The 25599-nt window shown below is 51.2% G+C and overlaps 1 protein-coding gene across 2 annotated transcripts in view; it reads right to left on the reverse strand.

Moving 5' to 3' along the window:
* Nucleotides 1–489: 489 nt before the first annotated feature.
* SMG7 (SMG7 nonsense mediated mRNA decay factor) overlaps nucleotides 490–25599 on the reverse strand; it is a 45005-nt gene continuing 19895 nt past the window's right edge. Inside the window, exons 3-23 of one of the 2 annotated variants that reach the window (XM_049776417.1) lie at nucleotides 24266–24383; nucleotides 21092–21224; nucleotides 18175–18346; nucleotides 16767–16838; nucleotides 15867–16017; nucleotides 15396–15531; nucleotides 14697–14859; nucleotides 14219–14375; nucleotides 12369–12439; nucleotides 10990–11050; nucleotides 9610–9729; nucleotides 8340–8628; nucleotides 6447–6591; nucleotides 5204–5583; nucleotides 4746–5096; nucleotides 4097–4246; nucleotides 2784–2870; nucleotides 2483–2642; nucleotides 1557–1727; nucleotides 1328–1473; nucleotides 490–737 (exon numbers count right to left, since the gene is read on the reverse strand). In XM_049776417.1, coding sequence (XP_049632374.1) covers nucleotides 624–737; nucleotides 1328–1473; nucleotides 1557–1727; nucleotides 2483–2642; nucleotides 2784–2870; nucleotides 4097–4246; nucleotides 4746–5096; nucleotides 5204–5583; nucleotides 6447–6591; nucleotides 8340–8628; nucleotides 9610–9729; nucleotides 10990–11050; nucleotides 12369–12439; nucleotides 14219–14375; nucleotides 14697–14859; nucleotides 15396–15531; nucleotides 15867–16017; nucleotides 16767–16838; nucleotides 18175–18346; nucleotides 21092–21224; nucleotides 24266–24383 — 3347 coding nt within the window. In that variant the 3' untranslated portion in view covers nucleotides 490–623. The remainder of the gene's footprint in view (nucleotides 738–1327; nucleotides 1474–1556; nucleotides 1728–2482; nucleotides 2643–2783; nucleotides 2871–4096; nucleotides 4247–4745; nucleotides 5097–5203; nucleotides 5584–6446; nucleotides 6592–8339; nucleotides 8629–9609; nucleotides 9730–10989; nucleotides 11051–12368; nucleotides 12440–14218; nucleotides 14376–14696; nucleotides 14860–15395; nucleotides 15532–15866; nucleotides 16018–16766; nucleotides 16839–18174; nucleotides 18347–21091; nucleotides 21225–24265; nucleotides 24384–25599) is intronic. The other variant, XM_049776418.1, reaches the window with a different exon arrangement.

Raw genomic sequence — 25599 nt, forward strand, 5'->3', positions numbered from 1 at the left:
AGAAAGCTTCGAGCAGTGCAAGGGGCCACTGTAGGCACCCGCACACCTATCTTGGCGGGTCCGCACACCCCGGATGCCTCCTGCTGAGTCTCCGGACCAGTGCTGGCCAAGGGCGCAAGGACTCTTCCTGGCGCTCCTGGGGCACCCCCGGCTGTGGTCACCCCACTCGGCCTGACTAGCAGCAGCTTCTCTTGAGGACGGACGGTCGAGTGGGGCATGGCTGAGCAGGGGTGTCGGGGCGTGACTGCCGCCGAGCAAACCCAGCAGAGCAAACCCGAGCAGCATCTGCTTTATTCCCTGGGAGGAAAAAGGCCTCAGCAACGGCCCCTCGGTTTCTCCCCTCTGCCTGTCCCCCTCTGCTCTCGCTGCTCCTCGGGCCAGCGCCGGACGCGACGGCAAAGGTGAGGGGCGCTGCCCGGGGCCGGGGAGCCCGAGCGCGGGGCCGGGGTCCTGTGAGCTGCTTTGCTTGCACAGCGGGCGATTCGTGCACACTCCGCCGGCTGCCGGGGCATAGACCCCCGGCAGCAAGAGACGGAACAGAGGGTCGCCCCTCTGCAGGGCTGTGGGCCAGTCCTGTGCCCACACGCCGCGATCATGGAGCCTTCGTCTGGGGCCTGGTGGCCTCAGTGTGGGGGGTTCATGGTGCCGTGACCCCGCTGCTGCTTCTGCTTCTGCTGCATCAGCAGCTGCTCCAGAGCTGAAGGGCCGGGGTGCATCATGGAACTGGACCAGATCGACTGAAAGACAGCCCCAGACTCATCAGCAGAGGCCGCCCCAGCACCCCACCCCCGGGTGAAAGATTTAGCCAAGGAAAGCTGAAGTGGCACACCAGAGACAAAGCCATCCTGACATATGGCTCCACATATGGCACTAGCAGGTTGAGCCCTACTAGGAGTGATCCTTGAATGCAAAGCTAGGGGTAGCACCTGAGTATGGCCAGGTGCACCCCCAAAACAAAAACCAAAGGCATCCAACAAAAGCTACAAGAGGGCTCCCTTCTCTCTCTTGGTCAGAAAAGGCTGAATGTTTCAGAAGAGCCCAGCAAGGAGGGCATTTGCCTTGCCTATGGCTGACTTGGATTCAATCCCCGGCATCCCAGAAGGTTCTGAGTCCCGCCAGGAGGGATCCCTGAGCATAGAGGCAGGATTAAGCCGAGATATTAAGCCGCAAGCATCGCTAGGTGTACCCAAATCAAACAAAAACTAAAACAAAGCTGGGTTGAACTGTTCCCAATAGGGAACATGACGATCCCATCATGTGTGTCTGGCTGACATAACCCACCCCCAGAGCCTGGGGTTGCAACCCGCGGGGTGGGCAGGGCACTTACCTTTAGACTCTCCATGAGCACTGCAGATGAGTCCTCCATGGTGGGGCCGTGGCTGGTCCAGGTACCGCCGGGTGAGCTGGCCTGATGCCAGGTGCTCTCCGAGGATGGCGTAGCCGAGAGGTAATCGATTCCAAACCCACCCATGGCTGACGGGCAGAGAAGGGGTCAAATGGGGCTTCCTTTAGCCTCGCCGTGTACCCACCTATCTGATCCCAGACCCCAAGCTTACCTGGCTTGTCAGCTTTCCACCGATCTGAGCTTCTCCGATCCCTGCTGTCCGGTGCCCCGATGGGGCCAAAGGTGGAGAAGGGGGTGGTGCTATGATTGTGGGTTGGAGGGGAACTGGGCAGGCTGCTGGGGTTTGAGGAATGAGGAGACTGGCTGGCTGGTGTCGAGTGATCTGTGCGGCAGAAAATAAGAGAGATAAAAGGGACTTGAGGACAAGGGCAAGACAGCAGGGAGGCCACTGGCCTTGTACATGGCAATCTGGATTCAAATTCTGGTACCCCATATGTCCTGGAGCCTGCCAGAATTAATCCCTTAGAGCCAAAAATCCCTGAGCCTAATGAGTGGACCAAAAACCACTGAAAAAAAATTAAGAATAGGGTACCACAAGGTTGGAGAAATAGTACAGCAGGGAGGACGCTTATGCAGTTGACCTGGGTTCGATCCCTAGCACCCCACAGGGTCCCGTGAGCTTTTCAAGAGTGATCTGTGGCAAAGCAGAGGTAGGAGTGAGGCCTGAGCACCACTAAATATGTCTTCCAAACCAGGGAAAAACAAAGCAAAGGTGCTACAGAGAAAGTTCCAATCCTCATGGTGTGTAGGGTTCCATGGGAGGAAAACTTGAGGCCCGAGAGGCACAGGGACCCAGCTCCTGCTACTGCTTATCCAGTATTCAAGACCATGGATCCACAGCATCTATCCTGAGCCCACAGGGGGTGAGACCCTCTTCCCCCTGAACGTCGACTGACGAACAAACTTCTACAAGAGCCAATCACCACAGAGTGCGCAGAGAGCAGGGTCCCCTAAGACCTTCTCATTTCTACAGCCACCCCAGAACCCTCGTGCAGCAACAAGGAAAAATTACTCCAACATGCCACCAGCAGGGGAACAGTGGGCTACCCGTGCTCTCATGCCAACCCAAGTCGGTACCTGAGCTGGCAGGAAGCGATGGAGACCATGGGGTCCCCTCGAACAAGGAGTACAGCGATGTCTCCTGAGGGGCCATGGTGGGGGGCAGCTCCCCTTTGGAGCTGGAGCTCAGGGTCTTGCCATAGACCTCATTGAAGACGCTGTTGCTGGGGTGTCTCTCCTGAAAAACAATGGCAGTCAGACAGGAGGACCATGGAACTGCAAAAAGGAAAGGTGCAGGTGGTAGGGGAGCCGAGGAGGAGGAGCACGCGCAGAGGGTCTTGGTGGTCCCGGGGACCCTGGGGTAAGCAGGCCAGCTCACCTGGTTGAGTGAGAAGCCAGTGGTTGTGAGGGACAGGAAGGAGGATGAGTGTGAGATTAGCTCCGACGGCTTCTCCAGCAAGGATTTCTTCAGACCAGGGAAAGAAAGGGATTGAGGCTGTCAGCCTGCCACAGGCACACACCACATCACACACCTCTCCGATCCCCACCCCCCACTGCTCAGAACCCTCTTCCAAGCAGTCTCCAGGTAACAGACCAGTCAGGCCACACCCCACACCCTGGCAGGAGTTCTCAAAATGCCCTTGAAGGCCACAAGCAGAGGTAGGCAGGAAAGAGCCACCAGGACAAAGACATGGGAGGCAGGTTGCCTTACGCCACTGCCCACCTGAGTGCTAGCAGAGACCCACCACTACCCGCAGGTGACATGTCAAGGGGGAAGGTTAGTCAAGGACACCCTAAGGCTCCCTAGGTATCCAGGCTCAGATTCCCAACAAGAGAAGTGGCAGTCAAGGCCATGGTCCCTTCCCCTACACTCAGGCCTGGGGCCCCTAACGCTTGAGACTGTGAGAGGAACCCCAGAGCTGATGCCAGCACTTCCCTCAGCATCTGTCTCAGCCAGAATGAGCAGGGGACACCCTCCAAAACACAGGTAGGGGATATGAGATCGGTCTGTGTTTCACTTTGGTTTGGGGGTCCCACCCGTTGGTGCTTAGGGGCTTAGTATTCCTGGTGGTGCTCAGGGAACCATATGCAGTGCCAGCCAGCCACCTGCAAGGCAAGTGCTTTAACCCCGGCATCATCTCTTGCCCCCACTCCTCTTGTGTTGTTTGTTTAGGGGCCACACCCAGTGGCGCTCAGGGATTGCTCCTGGTTCAGCTGCATTCAAGGCCTCCCCTCCCTGAACTCAAGTGTGTTGGTGAGGCTGCCTCCCTCTGCACATAACCTGTTCATACACCAGGTCAGGAACTGCCCTTGGCTCTCAGTGCCTCTTTCCGCCTTGGGTTTTGGGAAAATCACAGTGCTGAGGCCACTGCACACTAAGCTCGTACTGCATCCCTATGCACATCTCCCAGCTGGCACTGGAGCTTCCCATGAACCCCCAAGATAGAGACACATTGTTCCCAAACACCAGTGAAAAAAGCCACGCCTGATTTTTCTCGCTCCCATATTGACACCCCTGCCCCACCCCCAGTCCCAGAGGACAGCAGCACCCCAAGAAGAACAGGCTGTGAGCTAAATAGGTGCTCCCAGAGTACAGTGCACATCAGTAGCGGGGCCCCAAAGGAAAACAAGAGCGAACTGGATGAAAGCGCAGCTCAGAGCGAGCAGGAGGGGACATGGGCAGATACATACAAAGAGGCTCCTTCCAGGGAGAGAGGCGAGAGGCCCGAGCAGGGCGGGGTAAAGGTCAGGAGGGTTAGAGAAAAGCAGCTCGTCCTCATCCTCCAAGGCAGCCAGACTCTTAAACAGGTCCGGGGGGAGCAGAGGGGAGCCTTTGGGGTCCTAGTGATAGAAAGGAGCACAGTAGGCAGTGGGTTAGTCACGAACGAGCTGAGCAGGACATGACAGGCAGAAGGAGGGGACAGGAGAGGGGGGAGCAGGAACGCAGGGCGCTCTGGGCAGGGCTGCAGTCCCTGGAGGGCCCATCAATCTTCAGCGAACCTCCTCTACAGCCAGAGGACTCAGTTCCCTACAAGCGGTCTCGCCAGGGAACTCAGGCGTGTGGGGATGGAAAGGCTGCAAACCAGTGCTCAGGGGCAGAGGCAGCAAGGACAGCAATGCTACAGCTTCCAGGCACAGGCACGCAGACATGACACAGAACGAAGACGATCTTGACACACACACACTCACCAAACACACTAACACGTAACAGAATATCAGACACAGCCCTGGCAAATACACACTTTCTCTTCTCTGTCTCACCTGACAAACACTCCCTCTCTCCCCCCACCCAACCCCCAAGCACAGAGGAGCTGAGACAATGCTGGGTTAGAATGCATACCTCGAAGGGCATCCTGGGTGTAGGGTCAGGCTCGGGCCGGAAGACTCCAGGTGGCCGCTTGCCCCGGCGCTCCAGGCCAGTGGGCTGGGCCAGGCTACAGGCCGAGTCCCAGTAGAATTCGGGTCCCTTAGCCTCAGAGGGGCTGTGGTTATATGGCTCCAGGCGGAAAGGCTTCATCTTCTTCTCTAGTGGTGGCTGTTGCACGCCGGGCGGCTGCAGGGGCGGCTCAAAGAGTTTGAGGGGGGCCTGGGCCTGCAGGTAGCAGGACGGCTTCACAGGCAGGATTTTCCCCAGCGGACCTTGAACCTGAGGTGGATTCCACAGCTGTTTGGAGGTGTCTGCCTGTGGGTACTGAAAATGGGGTGCCAGGTATGAGGATGAGACCCAGACTCGGCACCCAGCACCCTGAAGATGGACAGGTGGACGAACAGACAGACAAGACATGCAGCCCCACATACCTGTTGGAATCCAGAGTGGTGCGGGGGACTCTTGCCTAGTGCTGGCCCAGCCTTGGTGGGGGACTGCTGTTGGCTGAGTGCATGCACCTGCAGTGGGCCTGCTGGCTGTGCCGCTGGCTGAGCTGGTAGAGGCGCCAGGGGGGGCTGCGAGGGGGGTTGTGGCTGTGGAGCCCCCTGAGTCAGGGGCCCTGGGCCTGAGGGCCGCTGCTGGCTGTACGGAATGTGGGACTGTTTCCCAGCTTGCACCTGCTTTCCTGCTGGAGCATGAGCTGCAGGCTGAAGGTAGGTCCCCGGCACTGAAACACCGGCTGGGAAGGTGTAACCTGAGCCCATGGGAAATGCCACCGGTGGGGGTATCACGTATGTCGGGGGTGGAAACCCTTCAAAGGAAAGAACACATGCCTTCAGTTCCATGGTGACTTGGCAAGATGCAAGCACAACAAAAGGTGTTCTGCTGTGGAGGGGCAAGGCCTCCCACAAGAGAGGGCAGGTGTGACTATCTCTTTGAGCAAGGAAACAGAGTCACTACTTGTATTTGCTGCATTAACAGGACTGCCCTGAATGCCCTTCTAAGTAACTGGTCAGGGACAGGACTCCTCCATAACAACAAACACTCGTGTGAAAAAGAATAGAAAGGGGCTGGAGACAGAAGGGTGGGGAGGAGTTGTCCCTACACCCCATTATCAGGAAGGGGAGAGAGAGGGAGAGGGAAGATGAAAAAGATGAAAAAGAGAATGGAGAGGCCGGAGAGATAGCATGGAGGTAAGGTGTTTGCCTTTCATGCAGGAAGTCGGTTCAAATCCCGGCATCCCATATAATCCCCTGTGCCTGCCAGGGGTGATTTCTGAGCATAGAGCCAGAAGTAACCCCAAAATCCAAAAAAGGAAAGAGAAGAGAGAAGAGAAGAGAAGAGAAGAGAAGAGAAGAGAAGAGAAGAGAAGAGAAGAGAAGAGAAGAGAAGAGAAGAGAAGAGAAGAGAAGAGAAGAGAAGAGAAGAGGAGGATGGAAAGAAAAATGAGTATCAGCAGGAGGAAGATGAGGAGAGAGGGCCCCACTGATTCCACCATGCAGGGAGTGCAGAGCCCTCAGCCCTTGGAGCTGGAATGACTTTTCCAGTGAACAGAAGCTCTGTCCCCACTGGACAGCAGAATGAGAAAGCACGAACAGGCCAGATGGACAGTGCTTCCCAGGCATGTGTGGCCCTGGACTCACCCAAACAAGAGAAACAACACTACATATTTACCTGGCCGGCTGGGGAGAGGCGGAAAGGCTCCAGGGTGATGGATGGGGATGAACTGGGAATTACTGGCTTGACTCGGTGACTGGGTCACAGGTGTTTTCCTGACTTCGGACACTGGAGTCTTTCTTAGTTCTGTCTGGGACTTCACCTCAGATCAACAGAAATAGAATTATTTATTTTATTTGATCTTACATTGACTGAAACACCATCAACTACAAAGTTGTTTGTGACTGAATTTTAGGCAAACAATGACTAAGCATCCATTCCTTCCCTGGTGTCCCTTTCCTTCCATCCATGTCCCCACTTTGTCTCCTGTCCCCCCCTCCCCACCTGCCTGTAGGCAGACAATTTTCTTTTTCCTTCTAGACACCATGGTTCACAATACTGTAATTGAAAGGGAGGACTCACAGAGGCTTGTCCAGAGTGACCCCTTTCCACTATCATTGTCACAGTGGTCTTTTCTAGGTCCCAATCCTCTCCCCTACCATAGGAAGCATCCTACAAAGAACCAGTCCTCCTACCAAACAAAATAGTCTGTTTCTTTTGGGGAATTTGGGCCACACCCAACAGTGCTTAGGGTGGACTCCTGTTTTGTGCTCAGGGGTTCCTTCTGGCAGAAATCAGGGGGTGCCAGGGATTGATGTCAGGTCAGTAAACACCTGACTTGCTGTACCATCACTCTGGCCCTTAGTTTGAAAAGTACAATTTCTTTGGTTTCCCATAAGATCAACACAGTCCTAAATGCAGGAAGGACCCAGGTCATGTGTGTCATGTCTACATACACTCAGGTAACCTCTGAAAGATGGAGCTAATATAGTCATGATGGCCAAACACACCATTTGTTAGATGAAAACTATGATAGACACCGAATCACGTGGGTTATTGTAGCCCTCGGTCAGTTTCTTGGTCAGTTCCTCAGTATGGCCCATATGCTTCAACCTGCACCCAGCAGTGAAGGAGAAGGAGCCCAGGCCTGCAGAGCAGCAGGCAGAGGCATAATAAAGCCAGGCTGGGTCTCAGCAGCAGGGAGGTAAGGTATGAGCTGGGGGCTGGCGCCAGCAAAGATGCCTCCAGCCCTGAAATTTAAAACTCTTGGCGCTAGGGCCGTAGCGGTTGCCTTTCATGCAGAAGGTCATTGGTTTGGATCCCAGCATCCCATATAGTCCCCCGAGCCTGCCAGGAGCGATTTCTGAGTGTGGAGCCAGGAATAACCCGAGCACTGCCGGGTGTGACACGCCACCCCCCCCAAAAAAACCTGTTGCCGCTAGTACATGATTCAGGCCCGCCCCTCAACCTCTACCACATTCTCCAGGCCACCCTCCTATAATATGAAAATGAGACTGTTCCCCTCCTGAATCTCCCTTCCCGAAAAAAAAAAACCCAAAGCCATGCATCCAAGGGACCTGCGCCGTATGTGCTACTTCTGCTACTTCAACAGTCATCTACTCAATACTTAAGGATTTGCTCAAATTGCAATGCTGTGGATCAACCCAGCAGAGAGCACAGACCCTGTCCTGTTCCAAGTCCAACATCACTTCCTTCCTTGGAAAGGTGCAAGAAAACGGACCACGAGTGTTTCCCTCTCTCGGCAAGACTGGGCCCTTGGACAAGAACATAGCAGCCAGGCAGCACTGATATGCTACAGAGCAGTTGGTAGGAGTTATCAGTGGCGTGATTTATCAGAAGGGTACCTTCTCCTGAGGGGGCCTTGTTCCACATCTAGGACAACACACCACTTAGCCCCCAAACCACCTCAGCTTCCACAGCTGGGCCTGTAAGAGGCCTCTAACGGGCCATACTCAGACATCCTGTGGCTGCTCCTCCAATCTTCTCCTGCCTTTCTGTTTGGTTCATTTTTTCACTTGCCTGTCATTCATGAATGTGACCCCTCTTTACCTCCTTGGGAGGAAAACTCCTTCCTTGGTCTCGATTCACTTCTCGAGGCTTAATGTTCTCCTGGAAGGTGACCACAGGCTTGTCTCCAGGGTCACAGTGGTTGCTAAGGTTTCGGCCCACAGACAGCACTGACTTTAGCCCTGGGTTCCCGTCGGTGCACAAGGGCTCTGTCACAGGCCCATCTTGAGGAATGAGGTTCTCTTTGGCTTCACTGGGTTCCTCCAGTATTAACTCTGGGATCTCTGTGATAAACAACAATTTCCCTACCTCATTTTCACACTGAATCAGCCTAAAAAAAGTAAAAATAAATTCACACATGAAAAACATAAAACCTAAAGAAAAAAAGCCAACCAGTTAACATTGAACTGGGTCTCTATCCCACAGTTCATATATTCCTGATCCTGAAAACTATGGGTAGCAGAAGACAAGGCTTAACTGTATCCTAGTTATATCAGGGATTTGGATTCTCAGGGTTGGGGCTATCAGCAACCCACTTCACATATGCCCAGACCCATCCGTGTCTTCACCACTCATGGATTAAGACCCCGTCCCTCAGATCCACAGCCCCATACAGTGGCCATTTCCCTCAGACCCATGGCTCACTGAGTGACCATGTCCCTCAAAGCCAAGGCCACATATTCTCAGCATATTCCATACCCACAGCCCAATAGCACTAGCCACGCTTTCTGTACCCTCCATCCCACAAAACTGAGTTTGACCTAGATAGAACCCATGACCCTCAGATACACGAGAGCCAACAAGAGCCATATGTGAGTTATTTGCTCTATAGGGTTTGTGGGACAGTTGTGGGAACTGGTGTGGTCCAAGTCCACTTGCAGAAGGCCTGAAGGTAAAGGACAGTCACTAGCTTTGCCAAGGGCCTGGCCATAGGTGAAGGGTTGAACTTGAGGGATTGCCTTTCTTGACATCAGCCACCAGACCCGGCCATCTGTCCTGATAACTGGCCACTATGCCTACTAGGATGAAAAAAACCATGCAATGCAATCACTCTGACACATGCACTATTTGGCACTATTGGCCACTATTCTACAGCTCTGGCCCCACTGTGACATGATTTGGCCCCTTGAACGCTGATGTCTCAGGGTCCTAACAGAAGCTGAGAACACAGGTCACATCCCATCCACCACCTTAGTGTGACAAGGCAAACAAGAGCCTGACCCAGCACAATGGGGTGAAGATCTGCTGCTAGATATCCTAACAATGCAGTAGGTGATACAGGGGTGGAAGGACAGGCCCAAACTCAGCTGACCTGGGCTGGTTGTCGGCAATCCACTTGCCGATGGAGATGAGGCGCTGTTGGCGGATCTGGCACTGCTGACCTTCTTTGTCGCCTGTGATACCCTGGTGGCCTTTGGAGAAGTCCAAGTTCCTGTGGATAATAGAAGCAAAACCCAGGTCACTCACAGAGCTGTGCCAAGTTCACCTCACTGACCAAGATGGTGTCCAAGGCTAAATGGGCCCTCTTAACCCTTGTACACCTAGCAGGCACATTTGTTATAGTCAAGTGGCTGAGAACTAAGGCATCACTTCCCACTTCAGGAATTTCATGACTCAGAGAAGGCACTCTACCTTGTACGCCAGCAAATTCATGTTTCATCCCTGTTAACCCTCCCCAATGCCATATGTTAATCTCACCTGGATGGTGAGACCCTCCCACAGCTGGGAGGGGTCTGTGGTTGGTAATTAAGAGGTTGCTTGGGGGAAGGGGAAGGGGAGATGAGCAAGGAAAGATTGGATACAGGATGGATGCAGAGCAGCAGGAAAGAGGCTGCATAGATTAGAGGTCATGTGGGGAATATGCACATGGTGGTTAGGGTCTAGTAATAAAGCCAGATGTCTACTGAAATTTCAACTGACTGCCTGTAGATCATTTCTTTGCTGTCACCCTGCATCTACAGACCCTCCGGCTGAAGGGGTTGCAGGTGCTGGGCCAAGCTGAGAAAGGCCTCACCACCATCTACAACACAAAGACTTTATAATTAAAAATAAACACAACTGGAGCCAGAGAGATAGCATGGAGGTAAGGCGTTTGCCTTCCATGCAGAAGGACGGTGGTTCGAATCCCGGCATCCCATACGGTCCCCCGAGCCTGGCAGGAGTGATTTCTTTTTTTTTTTTTTTTTTTTTGGTTTTTGGGCCACACCCGGTAACGCTCAGGGGTTACTCCTGGCTATGAGCTCAGAAGTTGCTCCTGGCTTGGGGGACCATATGGGACGCCGGGGGATCGAACTGTGGTCCGTCCAAGGCTAGCGCAGGCAAGGCAGGCACCTTACCTCTTGCGCCACCGCCCAGCCCCTAGGAGTGATTTCTGAGCATAGAGCCAGGAGTAACTCCTGAGCACTGCTGGTGTGACCCAAAAACCAAAAACCAAAAAAAAAAAAAAAAAAATACAACAGATCCCCAGCCCTCCATATGGTCCCTGTGCCGAACAGGAGTAATTCCTGAGCAGTCAGGAGTAAGTCCTGAACGTCACAGGGTGTTGTCCACAAACCAAAAACAACCTGGACAGAGTGTCATTATTACTAAGAGAAAAAATGTCAACCAATACTATCCGGTTGATATCCGGCACCCACTTGGAGTCCTGCTAACCCAATTCTGCGACCACAGAGATCATGAACCCCTCATCTACCTGAAAGAAGGTCGTAAGGCCAGGAATCCTTGTAACTCAAACTCCTCAGGAAGTGGCGTGGCTAGAGAAAGGCAGAAAACAAGTTGAGTGTGAATGTGAATATAATGGCTTAAGGAAGGGACCAAGTAGGCCACCTGCTCAGGGAAAGGTAATGGCCTGCAAGGAGTCCTTGCTCTTCTTTGCATTGATCCTGGCAGATGTGCCGACCTGCCCATCCCTGCACGGACCCTTAGATCAGCCTAGCACTCACTGGAGACTCAGGAGGCTTCTGGCATCTCAACCTAGTAGTGCTAATGTCAAAGCCGTATCTCTGCTACTCCAAGTTGTTCAGGAGCAATTTGTAACAAGTGCAGACCACTGGTATCTCCCCCACCCTCCTGATCTAGAAACTCCTTTCAACAAGATCCCAGCTGACTGTGTGCTAAGTTGGGATTTCAGAAGCATTACCCAACAGAAGAGAAATCATCAGGCTTAAATAATCACAAAGGATTATTTAAGAATGAGGGGGAAACAAAGTCAAGTAAATGGAAAGGTCCAATTAGGCTATGGGGGGGGGGGATATTATGCAACCAGTAAAGATACAGCTTCAAGCTGCTTCAAGGGGGAAGAAAAAGGATATATTAGAACATTAAACAGCTGAAGCTGTATCTGTTGCCCATGATGAGGGACATGTTCTCTTTTTTTTTTTTGGGGGGGGTGGCCACACCCGGCGGTGCACAGGGGTTACTCCTGGCTGTCTGCTCAGAAATAGCTCTTGGCAGGCACGGGGGACCATATGGGACACCGGGATTCGAACCAACCACCTTTGGTCCTGGATCGGCTGCTTGCAAGGCAAACGCCGCTGTGCTATCTCTCCGGGCCCGGACATGTTCTCTTTAAAGGCTGTGTGCCCTAGAGTTCTATAACAGACAGACATTCCTTGGAAATAACATTGTTCACAGCAACTCCGTTTTTTTTTTTTTTTTTTTTTTTGGTTTTTGGGCCACACCAGGCGGTGTGCTCAGGAGTTACTCCTGGCTGTCTGCTCAGAAACAGCTCCTGGCAGGCATGGGGGACCATATGGGACACCGGGATTCAAACCAAGCACCTTAGGTCCTGGATCGGCTGCTTGCAAGGCAAACGCCGCTGTGCTATTTCTCTGGGCCCTCACAGCATCTCCTTAAAAACAAAACTAGTGACAGCAAGGCAGGAGAAGAACACTGTTGAACTGTAGAACTGTAGAAGTGGTCCTCTGGGGAGCTGCTTAATTGTAGTTTAATGGAGGAAAAGCTGCTGGAACTGGGGTATCCCTCAGCGCATTTTCCTGGGGCCTGAAGACCCCTCGAGTGGCTGGGAAATCTAGGGCAAGCTGAGAGACACTGAAGGGCAAGGAGCTTTACCGTTTGTGTTGGAGAGATCCTCCTCGTGGGGATGGAAACTGTTCAGAAGTGATATCAGCCAGGGCCAGATGCTGTGAATTGACAAGAGAACCCAGACCAGAATGAAAACTTTTTGTTGCTCACATGGAGTTCTGAGAGGATTCACCTTCCCCCAGTGTTTTTTTTTGGGGGCCACACCCGTTTGATGCTCAGGGGTTACTCCTGGGTATGCGCTCAGAAATCATTCCTGGCTTGGTGGGACAATATGAGATGCCAGGGGATCAAACCGCAGTCCATCCTAGGATAGTGCTCGCAAGGAAGACACCTTACCTCTAGTGCCACTGCTCCGAACCCCCTCAGACCTTTTGTATAGGATACACAGTGATGTTCTCAACAGACCTGCCTAAGACTGATTTTCAGTTTGCTGATTAGAGTTCCATGGTAACAAAAATAGCAGAGAGGACTATTCTGATCATAGGGGAGAAAGAAAGCAGTGTTTTGATTTAATAATTGCTGAAGGGGCCGGAGAGTTAGCATGGAGGTAGGCCATTTGCCTTGCATGCAGAAGGACGGTGGTTCGAATCCCGGCATCTCATATGGTCCACCAAGCCTGCCAGGAGCGATTTCTGAGCATAGAGCCAGGAGTAACCCCTGAGCACTGTCGGGTGTGACCCAAAAAACAAAGAAAAATACAAAAGAAAACCAGCTGAAGATCAAGCCCAGAGAAGGATACACGTTGGCAGCAAAGTACAAAAACTTGTCTAAGTATAAAACCAGGAGCTGTTATTAATTCAAGGACCAAACCAATGATCAAAAAGGCTCATGCAAAAAAAGAACGGAAATCAAAACCACGTAGGAGAAAAGCAAATGTCAAGATCACAGTCCTTAAGGCAAAGACATGGGCACAACAGGAGGCCCACAGGAGCACTGCTTCCTCCCCAAGTATATCCTGGGTCCCAGATATTGGGCCACAGAGCAAGACCAGAGGCTCTTATTTCTCAGGCAGGGGAAGAACTTCCTACACACAGCAGAGCCTCTCTCAAAGTATTTACCCCAGGATTCCAAGGGCAAAGACTGAAAAACCAAGTTCCAAGCGCAATTAGTTTGAGTAAAAATGACAGAGCGTGCACACGCATACACAAATGAATAGTTCCAAGAACAATCAGTCTAAACACACACACACACACACACACACACACACACACACACACACACACACACACACACACACACACACACACACACAAATGCCGGGTACTTCTGGGGACACCTTTGAATAGCTAGTTTACAGGTAGAAAACGATGGGAGGAGCAAAAATCTCTTAGCTCCAACTTTTTTGTTTTGTTTTTTTGGTTTTGGGTCACACTAGGCAGCGCTCAGGGGTTAATCCTGGTTTTGCACTCAGAAATCATCCCTGGCAGGCTCAGGGGACCATATGGAATACCAGGATTCAAACCACTGTTTGGCTGCACATAAGGCAAATGCCCTACTGCTGTGGTATCTCTCCGACCCCATTTCAACTTCTCAAAGAAACTTTGGGGTCATAAATAAGAAACAAACCAGCATTTTATCCAATTCCATTAAAAAAAAAAAAGTTTAAAATGGCTTCCTCTTTGACAGCAATCAGGAGCAGGATTGCCGAGCATGAACCTTCCAACTGTGGCTGCCTCCCATGACGAATCCAAATAAAGACGGAAGACAAAGTGGCCTTCAGTTCGCTTTGCAGAGTAGGTGAGAGCACAAAGGCAACCACTGTCTCAGAGCTGAGAGCTGGGCTTCTAGATCTGTGACACACTGTAACATACACACAATATAACGCACACCCCACCCGTTGCACACGCACGAAGCCCACGTGAAGCCACCACACTTACTATTGCCTTTCATCCACCACGGCCTCCTGGAAGACCCGAGGCCGTAGACGTAGCCAATCCATGGAAACCTTGACGGCAGGAAGCGGGTATGTGCTGCAGGCCTCTTCCTGGGCCGAGTTCTGAAGCGGGCATTTGCACAGGGTGCCAAGAAAAGACACTGGGAAGAGAAGAGGCCGGTGGGATTTCAGAGCAATCATAGATCGGGCAATGCCCTCCACACTCAGAGTTTTTTTTTTTCTGCAAAGGCAGGACTGGCATTCTTAGTCAACCATGTAACACACAGAGGAAATGGGCCAGGAGGGAACAGCAGTGGACAAAGAGAAGGGACAGAGGGTTTATTTTGGTTTGGTCTTGGGATGCCACACTTGGCAGTGCTTGAGGAACCCTTTGGGATCCTGAAGCCTGATCCTGGGTTGGCCATGTGGAAGGCCAGTGACCACCAACTGTCCATCTCTGTGGCCCCAATGAGTGCACTCACTGAAGAGCGCCAGCAGTTGTGTCCAGCACAACTGTTCGTCCTGGCTATAGCTGTGTGACTCAGTCTCGCTGCTGAAGTCGCGCAGGTGGTGCAGCTGGAAGAGGTTGATGACTGTGACGTGCACCAGCTGCTGTGAGTTGAAGGCCTTCTGGAAGAGCAGCCGCTGCAAGAGAGGTGCAACGTGGCAGCAGTGGGAGCAAGAAGGGTGTTTCAGGGTGGCTGGCTGTAAGGGCTCCCTAGCTGTGCGAGGGGACAAGGACTTGGCCAATTGAGCTGGTGAGTTCCCCACGAGGGTCTCAGCTGTGTGCAGGCCCTATGGGGCTGGATATGGGATGATGGTGTATCACTTTGAGCTGGATCTTATTTTTCACAGGGTCTACCCAGGGTTGCAGGGAGGGGACAGTGGGAAACCACTCTCCACAATGCTCAGCCCCAAGGGCTCAGTGATACTCGAAGCCTCCAAGGCCACACCTAAGGGTACTTGGGAGGGCTATGTGGGGCCCTTGGTGACATAATCCCAGGAAGAGGAACTGTTTGGCTCCCATTTGAGTGAGACTTGTAGCCCAGAGCTGCTGCCGAGTGTGATGACAGAAGCATTGACCTGACTCTCTCTGGTTCACATGAGGGGGACACTCATGTGAGATGTCTGGGTTTCTGATGACCTCCCCAAATCCCAAACTTGTGAGTTACCCATCGAACCTTAAACTGCTCTTCCAACTTCTCCCGGAGTGGGCTCAACTTCTCCAGGCTCTTGCTCAGGTACACGTGGCCATGGAACTTGATGAAGGCCTTGATGAAGTCCGAAACACCCCACTTGGTTCTCACCTCATCCCGGCTGAAAGGAGACAAGCCGGCTGGGTCGACAACCACAGAGAGGCCAAGCCCTGTGCGGGAGGTGGGAGTAGGGACGAAATTCTGCCAAGCTCAAGCTCAAGGGCACTTGTGGTTCATAGAGGGAGCCTGTCCAGAGCTAACCTCTCCAAGGCCACCCACCCTCTCATTCCTCCTATGGGGCTAATCCCAGGCCTTGGGGCCGGGGTGTGGCTTGGGGCTACTAGAAGCCTGATGGCCCTGAACCTCCAGCCTCCAGGCACATCCCAGAGACCCGTTGGCCCCTCCCTAGCTGATTCAGCTGTGTAAGTCTGGGTATCCCTCATACAGCCCGCTGACCTTTCCAGTGCTTTCGAAAGTGCTTTCTGCAGATTGGTGGAGGCAGCGGGGAAAGGGAACTTGACAGCGATGCTTCTGCAGTAGTAGAATATGGTGGTCAGGTGGTCCCCCTTGGAAGAGGCTAAGATCGCCAGCTGATTGTAAGGCTGACCTGGGGACAAAGACAGGGCCCAGTCAGAGTCCCATATGCAGGAAATCTTCCATGTCACAGGGAAAATGATGCTCAGCCCTCCCTGCTCCCATTACACAAGGTGCCCACAGGTCATGGCTATGTGGGCCAGAGCGTCCCTCACTAGGATCCCACTGGCACTGCAGGGCCTGCAGGGCCTGAGGACCCCAGGCAAGCACCCAGTGTGTGTGCCTTCCAAAGTACAGACAGGTTCGTGTGGTCTAGCAACAATGGCCCTATAAGCTGAGCTTCTGAAAGTCAGGATTCACTGCTCACGCTCTTTTCTTTTTTTTTGGTTTTTGGGTCACAACTGGCAGCGCTCAGGGGTTACTCCTGGCTCTACGCTCAGAAATTGCTCCTGGCAGGCTCAGGGGATGCTAGGATTCAAACCACCGTCCTTTTGCATGCAAGGCAAACGCACTATCTCCACACTCTCTCCGGCCCTGCTCATGCCTCTTCTGGAGCCAACGGAAGACAGAATGTGCTGTCTGTTTTTTAGGGGAAGCCAGAGACCATTTTCCGGGGAGTTGGAATGGGGGAGGGCACCACCAAATGGTTCAAACAAGGAAAGCGTCTCTTTCCTAGATCCCTTCCATAATGTGATATTCTATCTTCCACCCTTCACTTTCCAGTTCATCTCTGGGTATCCAGAATTCAAAGGAAAATGAGCCAGAGAGGAGAAGGAAAATGTGAGGGTGAGCTTGGCACTGGCCTGAGAGCCCCCTACTTACCATTGGAGGGGACAAGCTGAGCAGCGTGCCGATAATAGGATTCTGCCTGGCTGGTTTGGTTCCTGTATCGGGCTAGAGGAAGAAAAATATTCAGAGGGTGGGCAGACAGGCTGTCAGACAGACACTGCTGTGAGGACTACAGATCACACCAGCAGCAGCAGTAAATAGTCTAAAACCAATCAACACTAGGATCCTGCAAGCAGTAACCGAATCCTACCCTAAGTCCTCCTAAGCTGGAGCTTCACCAGCTTCCATTTACGGACTATAATGGTGACCTAAAGCCGGTCCATAGCAAGGGGTGACTTATGTGGCACTTTAAAACACACAACACTATACTGTCTGGCCTGAAAACCATTACTTCCTTAACATGCCCTCATGGGATTCTGCAAGCCACCCCCCCCCCCACACACACACAAGGATGCGTGTGCAAAGGAGACCTGGAGAGCAAAATCACTTAGTTGCCCCAGCCTGTGAGTCACTCTGGGACACTGATGTGATTGGGAGTCCCATTCCTGATTTATGATATTAAGAACCCTAAAATCTCCTCCCTGCAAACAGGCATGTCCCACCCTGCACTTCTTGGCATCTGAGAACAGTCCAAACATAATCCTACAGTTTTCATTTGTTTTACAATCTTTTAGGGCACCATAAAGGAATGAATGAGAATAAATGAAGTTTAGACCATTCCCAGATAAATTATCTGCAAGGAAAATCTCCATTTAGTTGGAACAAGAAAGCCAGGTCTCCAAAAACCCAATATTTATTGCACTGGCAGGACAGCAAGAAGGCAATTTTGTTTCAGAGGGAGGCAAGATTTCTAGGGGACCAGAGCCACAGCAGAGTGGGTAGGGTGTTTACCTTGCACATGGCCAAGTCAGGTTTAATCCCTAGCATCCATGATTCCCCAAGCCTACCAAGAATAACCCTTGTATGCTGCCAGGTGTGGCCCAATTCTTCCACTCCAAAAATAGAAACCCCAAGATTTCCAAAGACTCCTTTCCATTAAAAAAATTAGAAAATATGGGCCAGAGTGGTAGCACAGCAGTAGGGTGTTTGCCTTGCATGTGGCTGACCCAAGAAGGACTTGGGTTTGATCCCAGGCATCCCATATGGCCCCACAAACCAGGAGCAATTTCTGAGCACGGAGCCAGGATTAACCCCTGAGCACCACTGAGTGTGGATCCCCCCCCCCCCCCGCTTCCCCCCCAAAAAAGGCAAAAAGAAAATTAGCCCAGCATCACTTTGAAAAGGTTTGCCTGGCTGTCATTTTTCTCATCTGCCTCCATCAACTTGGAGTCTGCATAGTCACTGTCTTCAAGATTCTGGCCACCCCTAGCCCTACCCCCACAGCCAAAGGGGAAGTTCCTCCTGTGCTATGCCAGGGATACCGGCCCCTGCCCGAGCTCACCGATGTCCCCCAAGTGCACAAGGCAGTGCTGGCAGATGTAGGAGCAGGAGCTGGACTGCGGCTTCACGATGGTGCTGGGGTGTGACTGTTTATTGCTGAGGATGCCCAGCTGGGAGGATTTCACGCGACAGGGCAAATCAACATTGAACACGGTGCACAGCTCCTGTAGCAGCTTGAAGGAGAGCAAGAGTGAGCAGCAGGGCACAATGGGGAGGGTACCTGCTTTGCACGTGGCCAACAAAAGTCCAATTCCCAGTATCTCAGATGGTTCACCAAGCACTGCCAGGAGAGATCCCTGAGTGCAGAGCCAGAAGTCAGTCCTGAGCACCTCTGGGTGCAGAAAAGCAAGTGAGGTTCAGTGTGTGGTCCAAAGTTCCCTGTTGGGGGTTGTGATTCTTCAGACAGTTGCCCCTCAGGTCCCCTGGTCACACAGCACTGTGCCCGAGTCAAGCTCCCACGGGGAAACTAGCTTCTCCTTCTCGAGGTAATGGAGAGTCCTGGAAACCGTCTATACTGGCTGACTCAGTGAGTGCCTGAAGAAAGGCAGTCTTCCAGTCCTTTCCCGACAGCTCATGATTTCACACACACGTTCCAGAAGCCTAAAATGTGCAAACCAGCCCAAAGGGTGGGAACAGTGCACCTCAACTGGAAATCTGCCCATCTGTCAGACTTCTTGGGGGGGGGGGGGGGGCAATCAGTGTGACCAAGCAAGCAGCCACTTATGACTAGCCAACATCTTCTGAGAGGCCCAGAGCCTTTCCGGCTGACCCTTCCCAGCCACCCAGTCTGAGGCTATTCTCTCTACTTGGCCCAAGGGTCTTATTCTTGGTCTCCCTTTCAGTTCTTTACTTTCTATCATTCAGTTCAAAGGACCTCGGCGGCTCATCCAAACCTCTTTTTTTCGTTTGTTTTTGGGCCACATCCCCTGACACTCAGGGGTTACTCCTGGCAATGCGCTCAAATATTGCCCCTGGCTCGGGGGACTATACGGGACACTGAGGGATCAAACAGCAGTCTATCCTCAATTAGCCACTTGCAAGGCAAACGCCTTACCACTTGCGCAATCGCTCCGGCCCTCATCCAGCTTCTACCTTTTCTAGCGACCACGGGAGGTGACCAAGCAGGAAAACGTGGACCCTGAATGCAGCTACAGTCAAAAGAGGCAGATGGGCAAGTGGCAGGGATAGGGAAAAGCCAAGGCGATTGGTACCACGGGCTGGTGGACATGCCTAGAACCCCCAAGTGTCCTGTCGCACTTTATCCTTGTGATAACCGGGCACAGGCATCTGTCCCACCATCTCCAGGTGAGGACAGGAAAGCACAGTAGCAGGTGATCGCATTACAGTGATGCTTGATGCCCGTCACCACCACCTCAGTCCGGGGATCTGCGCTTCCAGAAGACTGGGATTGGAAGTGGGCCAGCTCCTCCACAGGATCAAAGCACAATGGTTCTGCACTCATCACCTTTCCAAGCAGGCACAGCCCTTTCTTCGCAGGGCCTGCACCACCACCATAGGTAAGAACTCGAGGACCCACAAACCAAAAACTGAGTGCTCGGAGGGGCTGGAGTCAAAAAAGCAACATCAACAACACGGCCAAGAAGAGGCCTGGGAGGATGGCAAACAGGGTAGGAGGGTGAAAATGTGGCCCAGTTAGTGCCAAAAGACAGACAAACAGGAGAGGCACAAGTACAAGAGGAATAGTCACAGGAACGCCACCCAGACGAGGGGTCACTGCAAGGGAGCATGTGTGAAGGAAACTGTACCCTGCCTGATAGGGTGGAGACATCAGAAAAAGTTCTTGGTAGCTCCTGAACTGGGGTGCGTACCTGTGGGCTGGGGTAGCACTCCTGGATTTGAGAAGAGCCCCTCAGATTTGGGGTGAGCACTCCTGGAACAGGGAGCACACTCAAATTTGGAGCAAGGCCTCCAATTGGTTTAGAGGTGTTTCATACATGTAGCAAAACTAATAACCCGCGCCTGTAAAAGCCTTAGACTCGCAATGGTGAACTTATGGCACATGTGCCAGTAGTGGCACGTGAAGGCCTTACAGCTGGCACGCAGGAAGGTCCGCAATTAATAGATTTATAAAATGTATAAAGTTTTTAGATATTAAAATCTTGTTATTAAGGTTTAATTGACGTGCTGGCACTTTTGAGGAAATTCTTTGGTTTTGTGCGGCAGTTTGGGCACTCGGGCTCAAAAAGGTTAGCCATCACTGCTTTAGACCATTACTTTAAATTACAGAAAGCCTTTCTGTGAGAAGACAATGCTTTCTTCTTGGCTCCTCTCCTGAGAACAAGGAGAACCCATGAAAAGCCTGCAGAAGAGGGCCCCTAGCTGACAGGGATTGGGAGAGGCCAGGAACGCTCTCCTAGCAAGTGTGACCTGCAACGCCATGGCTCCTGACTCTCTCCTATCCTCTCCTTTCAGAGTCCTACCCCAACATCCTCAGTCCTCACACCTGGGCAATAGCTCAGGTCTGGCAGAAAAGCTGCTTAGATTTTCAGGCACCATGGTTCACAAATTGTTCTCAGCAGGACTTTATCCACATCACATCCCTGTGGCACACTCTTCACCAGAGCAGTGGCTCCCTCCTGTAGATCTGCTCTCAGTTCTGGCCTCTGCTACTCGCTCCTACACTCCTGCATATCCTGCACAGGTGAGCGAGGTAACACTGGTCTGGGTCTATCCCTGGCTGTCTTAACACTTGCCTAGTACACATTTTCCCTATCTCAGTTAGAACTCCAACCTTCATGTCAAAAGTCACTGTTGTGCAGAGCAACCTTGAGGGTTTCCATAGATCTCAGGGTAAACCAGTCTGGGCTGGTTCACAGCTATGAGGTTGTGGGAAACTCCACTTTGAAATAGCAGGGAAGCCTCAAAGAGCCCACTCAGTGTGCTACCTTGGTGCTTACCTGTGTGTAGAAGCCACTAGCTGCCTCTAAGAATAGAGAGAGGTTTGCCTGGACCTCGCTCCGGTTCGGGTTCGCTCGGTTCTTGGCCTGACCTTGGAGTGTGGTGATCTGATTTTTAAAGGCATGATTCCAGCTGAAAACAAAATGCAATTTGATTTGGTCTCACAGTGACTCACTAGACAGACCCCACCCCCCTCCCCCCGAGCAAGAACTGTCTGCTATAATTATCTAGCAGAAAAGTTGCATTAAAGTCATTCACCTGTAGAAATAGCTGCAGGCCCCCCTTAAAACAAGATGAGGCCTGCAGGAAATCCAACTGACCCAAGTAAACACTTAGTAGGGTTCAAATAATCAGACCGTGGCATCAGCTCTTTATCTTCAAGAACTACTATGGTTAGTTTACTTAGGAATCCCGGGATAAAATCAGACAGAAACAAGACCAAAGCGTAAGTAGGCGGTGAGCAAACTTCTCTGTATCTGTGCAAAATGAAACTGCACAAATGCTATCATGCGACGTGAATGGGGGAATGTTTAGAAAAAGAGTAAGTCTTCTGTCTATTATTTACCTCTTTTATTTTTTGTGCCATACTCAGCAATGCCCAGGGGTTACTCTTGGCTATGCACTCAGGAATTATTCCTAATGGTGCTCAGATGACCATATAGGATTGCCAGGGATCAAACCTGGGTTGGCTGCGTGCAAGGCAAGTGCTCTTTCTGCTGTACTATCTTTCTCTAATACTTTGGGGTTTTTTCTTGGTTTTTGAATCACATCCGGCAGCGTTCAGGGATTATTCCTGGCTCTACACTCAAAAATCGCTCCTGGCAGGCACAGGGGTGAGGGTGGAGGGGTGGGACAATGACTATATGGGATGCAGGAATTCGAACCACCATTGGTCCTGGATCGGCAGCATGCAAGGCAAATCCCTATCACTGTGTTATCTCTCTGGCCCTAATACTTTGTTCTTGACCCTGTCAGTTTCTGAAATAGATTTCTAGTGTCCATGTTTTGATGGACAGTGACCAAGAACAATGTGAAAGATAGGAAAATGAAAAGTTAAGAGTAAAGAAAATGGGGCCTGAGGGATAACATGGAGGTAGGGCATTTGCCTTGCATGCAGAAGAATGGTGGTCCGAATTCTGGCATCCCACATGGTCCCCTGGGCCTGCCAGGAGAAATTTCTGAGCATAGAGCCAGAAGTAACCCCTGAGAGCTGCTGGGTGTGACCCAAATCCTCCCCCCCCCCCCCAAAAAAAAAGTAAAAACTTGAAAACTTTCTTTTAAAAGGAAAACTTCAGAAAACTTAGAATAATAGGCATAACTAAACAGGATATTCTTTCATATTCTGTTTTGATTTTAGGGCAACACCTGGTAGTGCTCAGGGATCACTCCTCACAAGCTTCAGGGACCATATGAGGTACTGAGGATAGAATACATATCAGCTGCTTACAAGGCAAATGCCTTACACAGAATATTCTTAGATGACTTTTTTTTTTTTTGGTTTATTTTTGGGCCACACTTGGTGATGCTCAGGGGATCAAACCGGGGTCTATCCTAGGTTAGCACGTAAAAGGCAAACACCCTACCACTTGCACCACCGCTCTGGCTTCTCTTAACTGACTTTTTTTTTTTTTTTTTTTGTGGTTTTTGGGTCACACCCGGCAGTGCTCAGGGATTATTCCTGGCTCCAGGCTCAGAAATTGTTCCTGGCAGGCACGGGGGACCATATGGGACGCCGGGATTCGAACCGATGACCTCCTGCATGAAAGGCAAACGCCTTACCTCCATGCTATCTCTCCGGCCCCATCTCTTAACTGACTTTTAATATTTTCATCAGGACCAAGTTCTTGCTCCAATTGATAAAGAAAGGCCTTCTATACTATTCTTTATTTTCTTACCCGGGAATTTGGGTATCAGCCATTTCATTCCTTACTTCAAAGAAAGGTAAATATACTTGCCTAAAACTCTTATTAGGAGGAAGGAAGAAAAAAACACCTTTTACTTAAGAACACTGCACAAGTACTTTCCTTTGGGAGAAATTTCTCTAATCACATGACTTTTTGTTTGTTTGTTTGTTTTTTTGGGCCACACCCGGCGGTGCTCAATGGTTACTCCTGGCTGTCTGCTCAGAAATAGCTCCTGGCAGGCACGGGGGACCATATGGGACACCGGGATTCGAACCAACCACCTTTGATCCTGGATCGGCTGCTTGCAAGGCAAACGCCGTGGTGCTATCTCTCCGGGCCCTAATCACATGACTTGTCTGAAGCCAAAAGCCCATTCTAAGGTGGTCTCCAATCTAGGGTGGTATAGAGTCAAAGACAGTACTGAAAACCCCACCACTGTTTGCCTCCTGGATAAAATACAACCTGAGGGTGTTTATATGATATAGCCTGAAATTAACTCTAGGCATTTCTTTTCTTTTCTTTTTTTTTTTTGGGGGGGGGGGGCGCACACCCAGCAGTGTTCAGGGGTTACTCCTGGCTCTGCACTCAGAAATTGCCCCTGGCAGGCTTGGGGACCATATGGAATGCCAGGATTCGAACTGGTGTCCGTCCTGTATGGCTGCGTGCAAGGCAAACACCCTGCTGCTGTGCTATCACTCTGGCCTCAACTCTAGGCAATTCTCAAAACACCGTAGATAAAATGTGAAGCAATACCAACGGTCAGATCTTTAATTCAAGAACAAAAGCAATCACAGTATTAATTTTTGTTTTGGGGACACAGAAGCCCTGGTTGTGTCCAGGGCTTACTTGTGGCTTTGTGTTCAGGGCTCCCTCATGGTGGCTTGGGGGACCATACATGGTACCGGGGACCCATCCTGGGTCAGCTATGTGCAAGTCAAGTGCCTTATCCACTGTCTAATCTCTGTGGCCCCTTAATATTTTTTAATTTGTTCTGAAATTGGTTAAAAAGAAACACAAAATCTCTCTCTCTCTCTCTTTTTTTTTTCCGGGCCACACCCGTTTGATGCTCAGGGGTTACTCCTGGCTAAGCGCTCAGAAATCGCCCCTAGCTTGGGGGGACCAAACCATGGTCCTTCCTTGGCTAGCGCTTGCAAGGCAGACAGACACCTTACCTCTAGCGCCACCTCGCTGGCCCCCAAAATCTCTCTTTTCTTAAGTCCACATGGAATCCTTGATCTGACAGGGATTAATTCAAACGCCAATACTCACAGATCCTGCTCTACTTTTTTATCCAAAGCATACTCCAGATCAGTGACGAGCATCTTCTGGTAGAGGTCCTGTAATGCCTGTCGGGATGTCCAGACCTCAGCTGGACCCAGCTTTGAATCTGTGTGACAGAAAACACAACAGAGACAGCATGATATGTGCCACAAGTTCCATCCCGCTCCTGTTCCTCCCGAGATCAAGGAAGAGATGGAGAGCAAGGTGCAACTAGGCTGTATGGAATGTCGCACTCAGGTACCACTAGCTGCTAGAAAGCTCTGGGCGCCGCTATCTTTCAAATGGTTTCTGGGGGCAATGATGGGCAGCAAACTTCGTACATGCAATGAAACTCAATGAAAACTTCTCAAACTTCCTGACTGCCCACCCAAATGCTATCAGCTGTACTGTGATTTTACTGTTTTCACTCCCCGCTGAGTCTGCTTTAGTATCTATGGCCACCAGAATCTTATTCTACTAACAGAATCTTCTGGATAGTGGAGACTGGAGACTGCTTGCTGGCTACTAAAACTAGAATTTAGCATCAACTTTTTGTTATTACACTGGTGGGGGACAAGAGGCATGATTTGAGGGCCACACCCAAAGGTGCCATGACTCTATGCTGAGTGACACTGGTGGTGGTTGGGGATCACACTGCTGCTGGGGATTCAAACCAGGAATGTGATACTGCAGCACATGAATGGAAGATGCCTTATTTCCTAGGCTCTCTCCGGCACTCTCTCATTACATTTTCTTTTTCCTTTTTTGTTTTGGTGCCACACCCAGAGGTTCTTAGGAATTAACTAATGGTGCTTAAGGGATCCTATAGAGATTCCAAAAATTGAACCCAGGTGGGCTGCATGCAAAGCCCTCCCCACTGTTCCACTGTTGCTCCTTACAACATTTTCAATGATAAAACACTGAGTCCTGCTTCATCCCATCTAATGGCAGAAGAATGTAGAGACACTTCTTTTACTTCTCAGATGAGTTAGTTAAGAAAATACTTAGTATCTAGGGAAACTTTCTGAACAGTTAAAGCCCCCACAGAAGTCAAACCAAGGCTGGGGGAAGGCTCAGAGGGCTACAGTGTAAGGCTCTGCATGGGGGACTCTGGGTTCAATTCCCAGTACCCCATGATCCCCTAAGCACTGCCAAGTATGACTTCAAAACAAAACAAAGCTGAAGTCAAAGGATCCAGAGAGATAATACAGCAGAGGGTGCTTGCCTTGACACAGCAAACCCAGGCTCGATCTCCAGAACCCCAGAAGGTCCTGAGTCCATCAGGAGTGTTTCCAAAGCACAGGGCCATGTGTAAGCCTTGAGCACTGCTTGACTTCATCTTT

Source organism: Suncus etruscus, chromosome 7 (assembly GCF_024139225.1).
Source record: "Suncus etruscus isolate mSunEtr1 chromosome 7, mSunEtr1.pri.cur, whole genome shotgun sequence".
NCBI lineage: Eukaryota > Metazoa > Chordata > Mammalia > Eulipotyphla > Soricidae > Suncus > Suncus etruscus.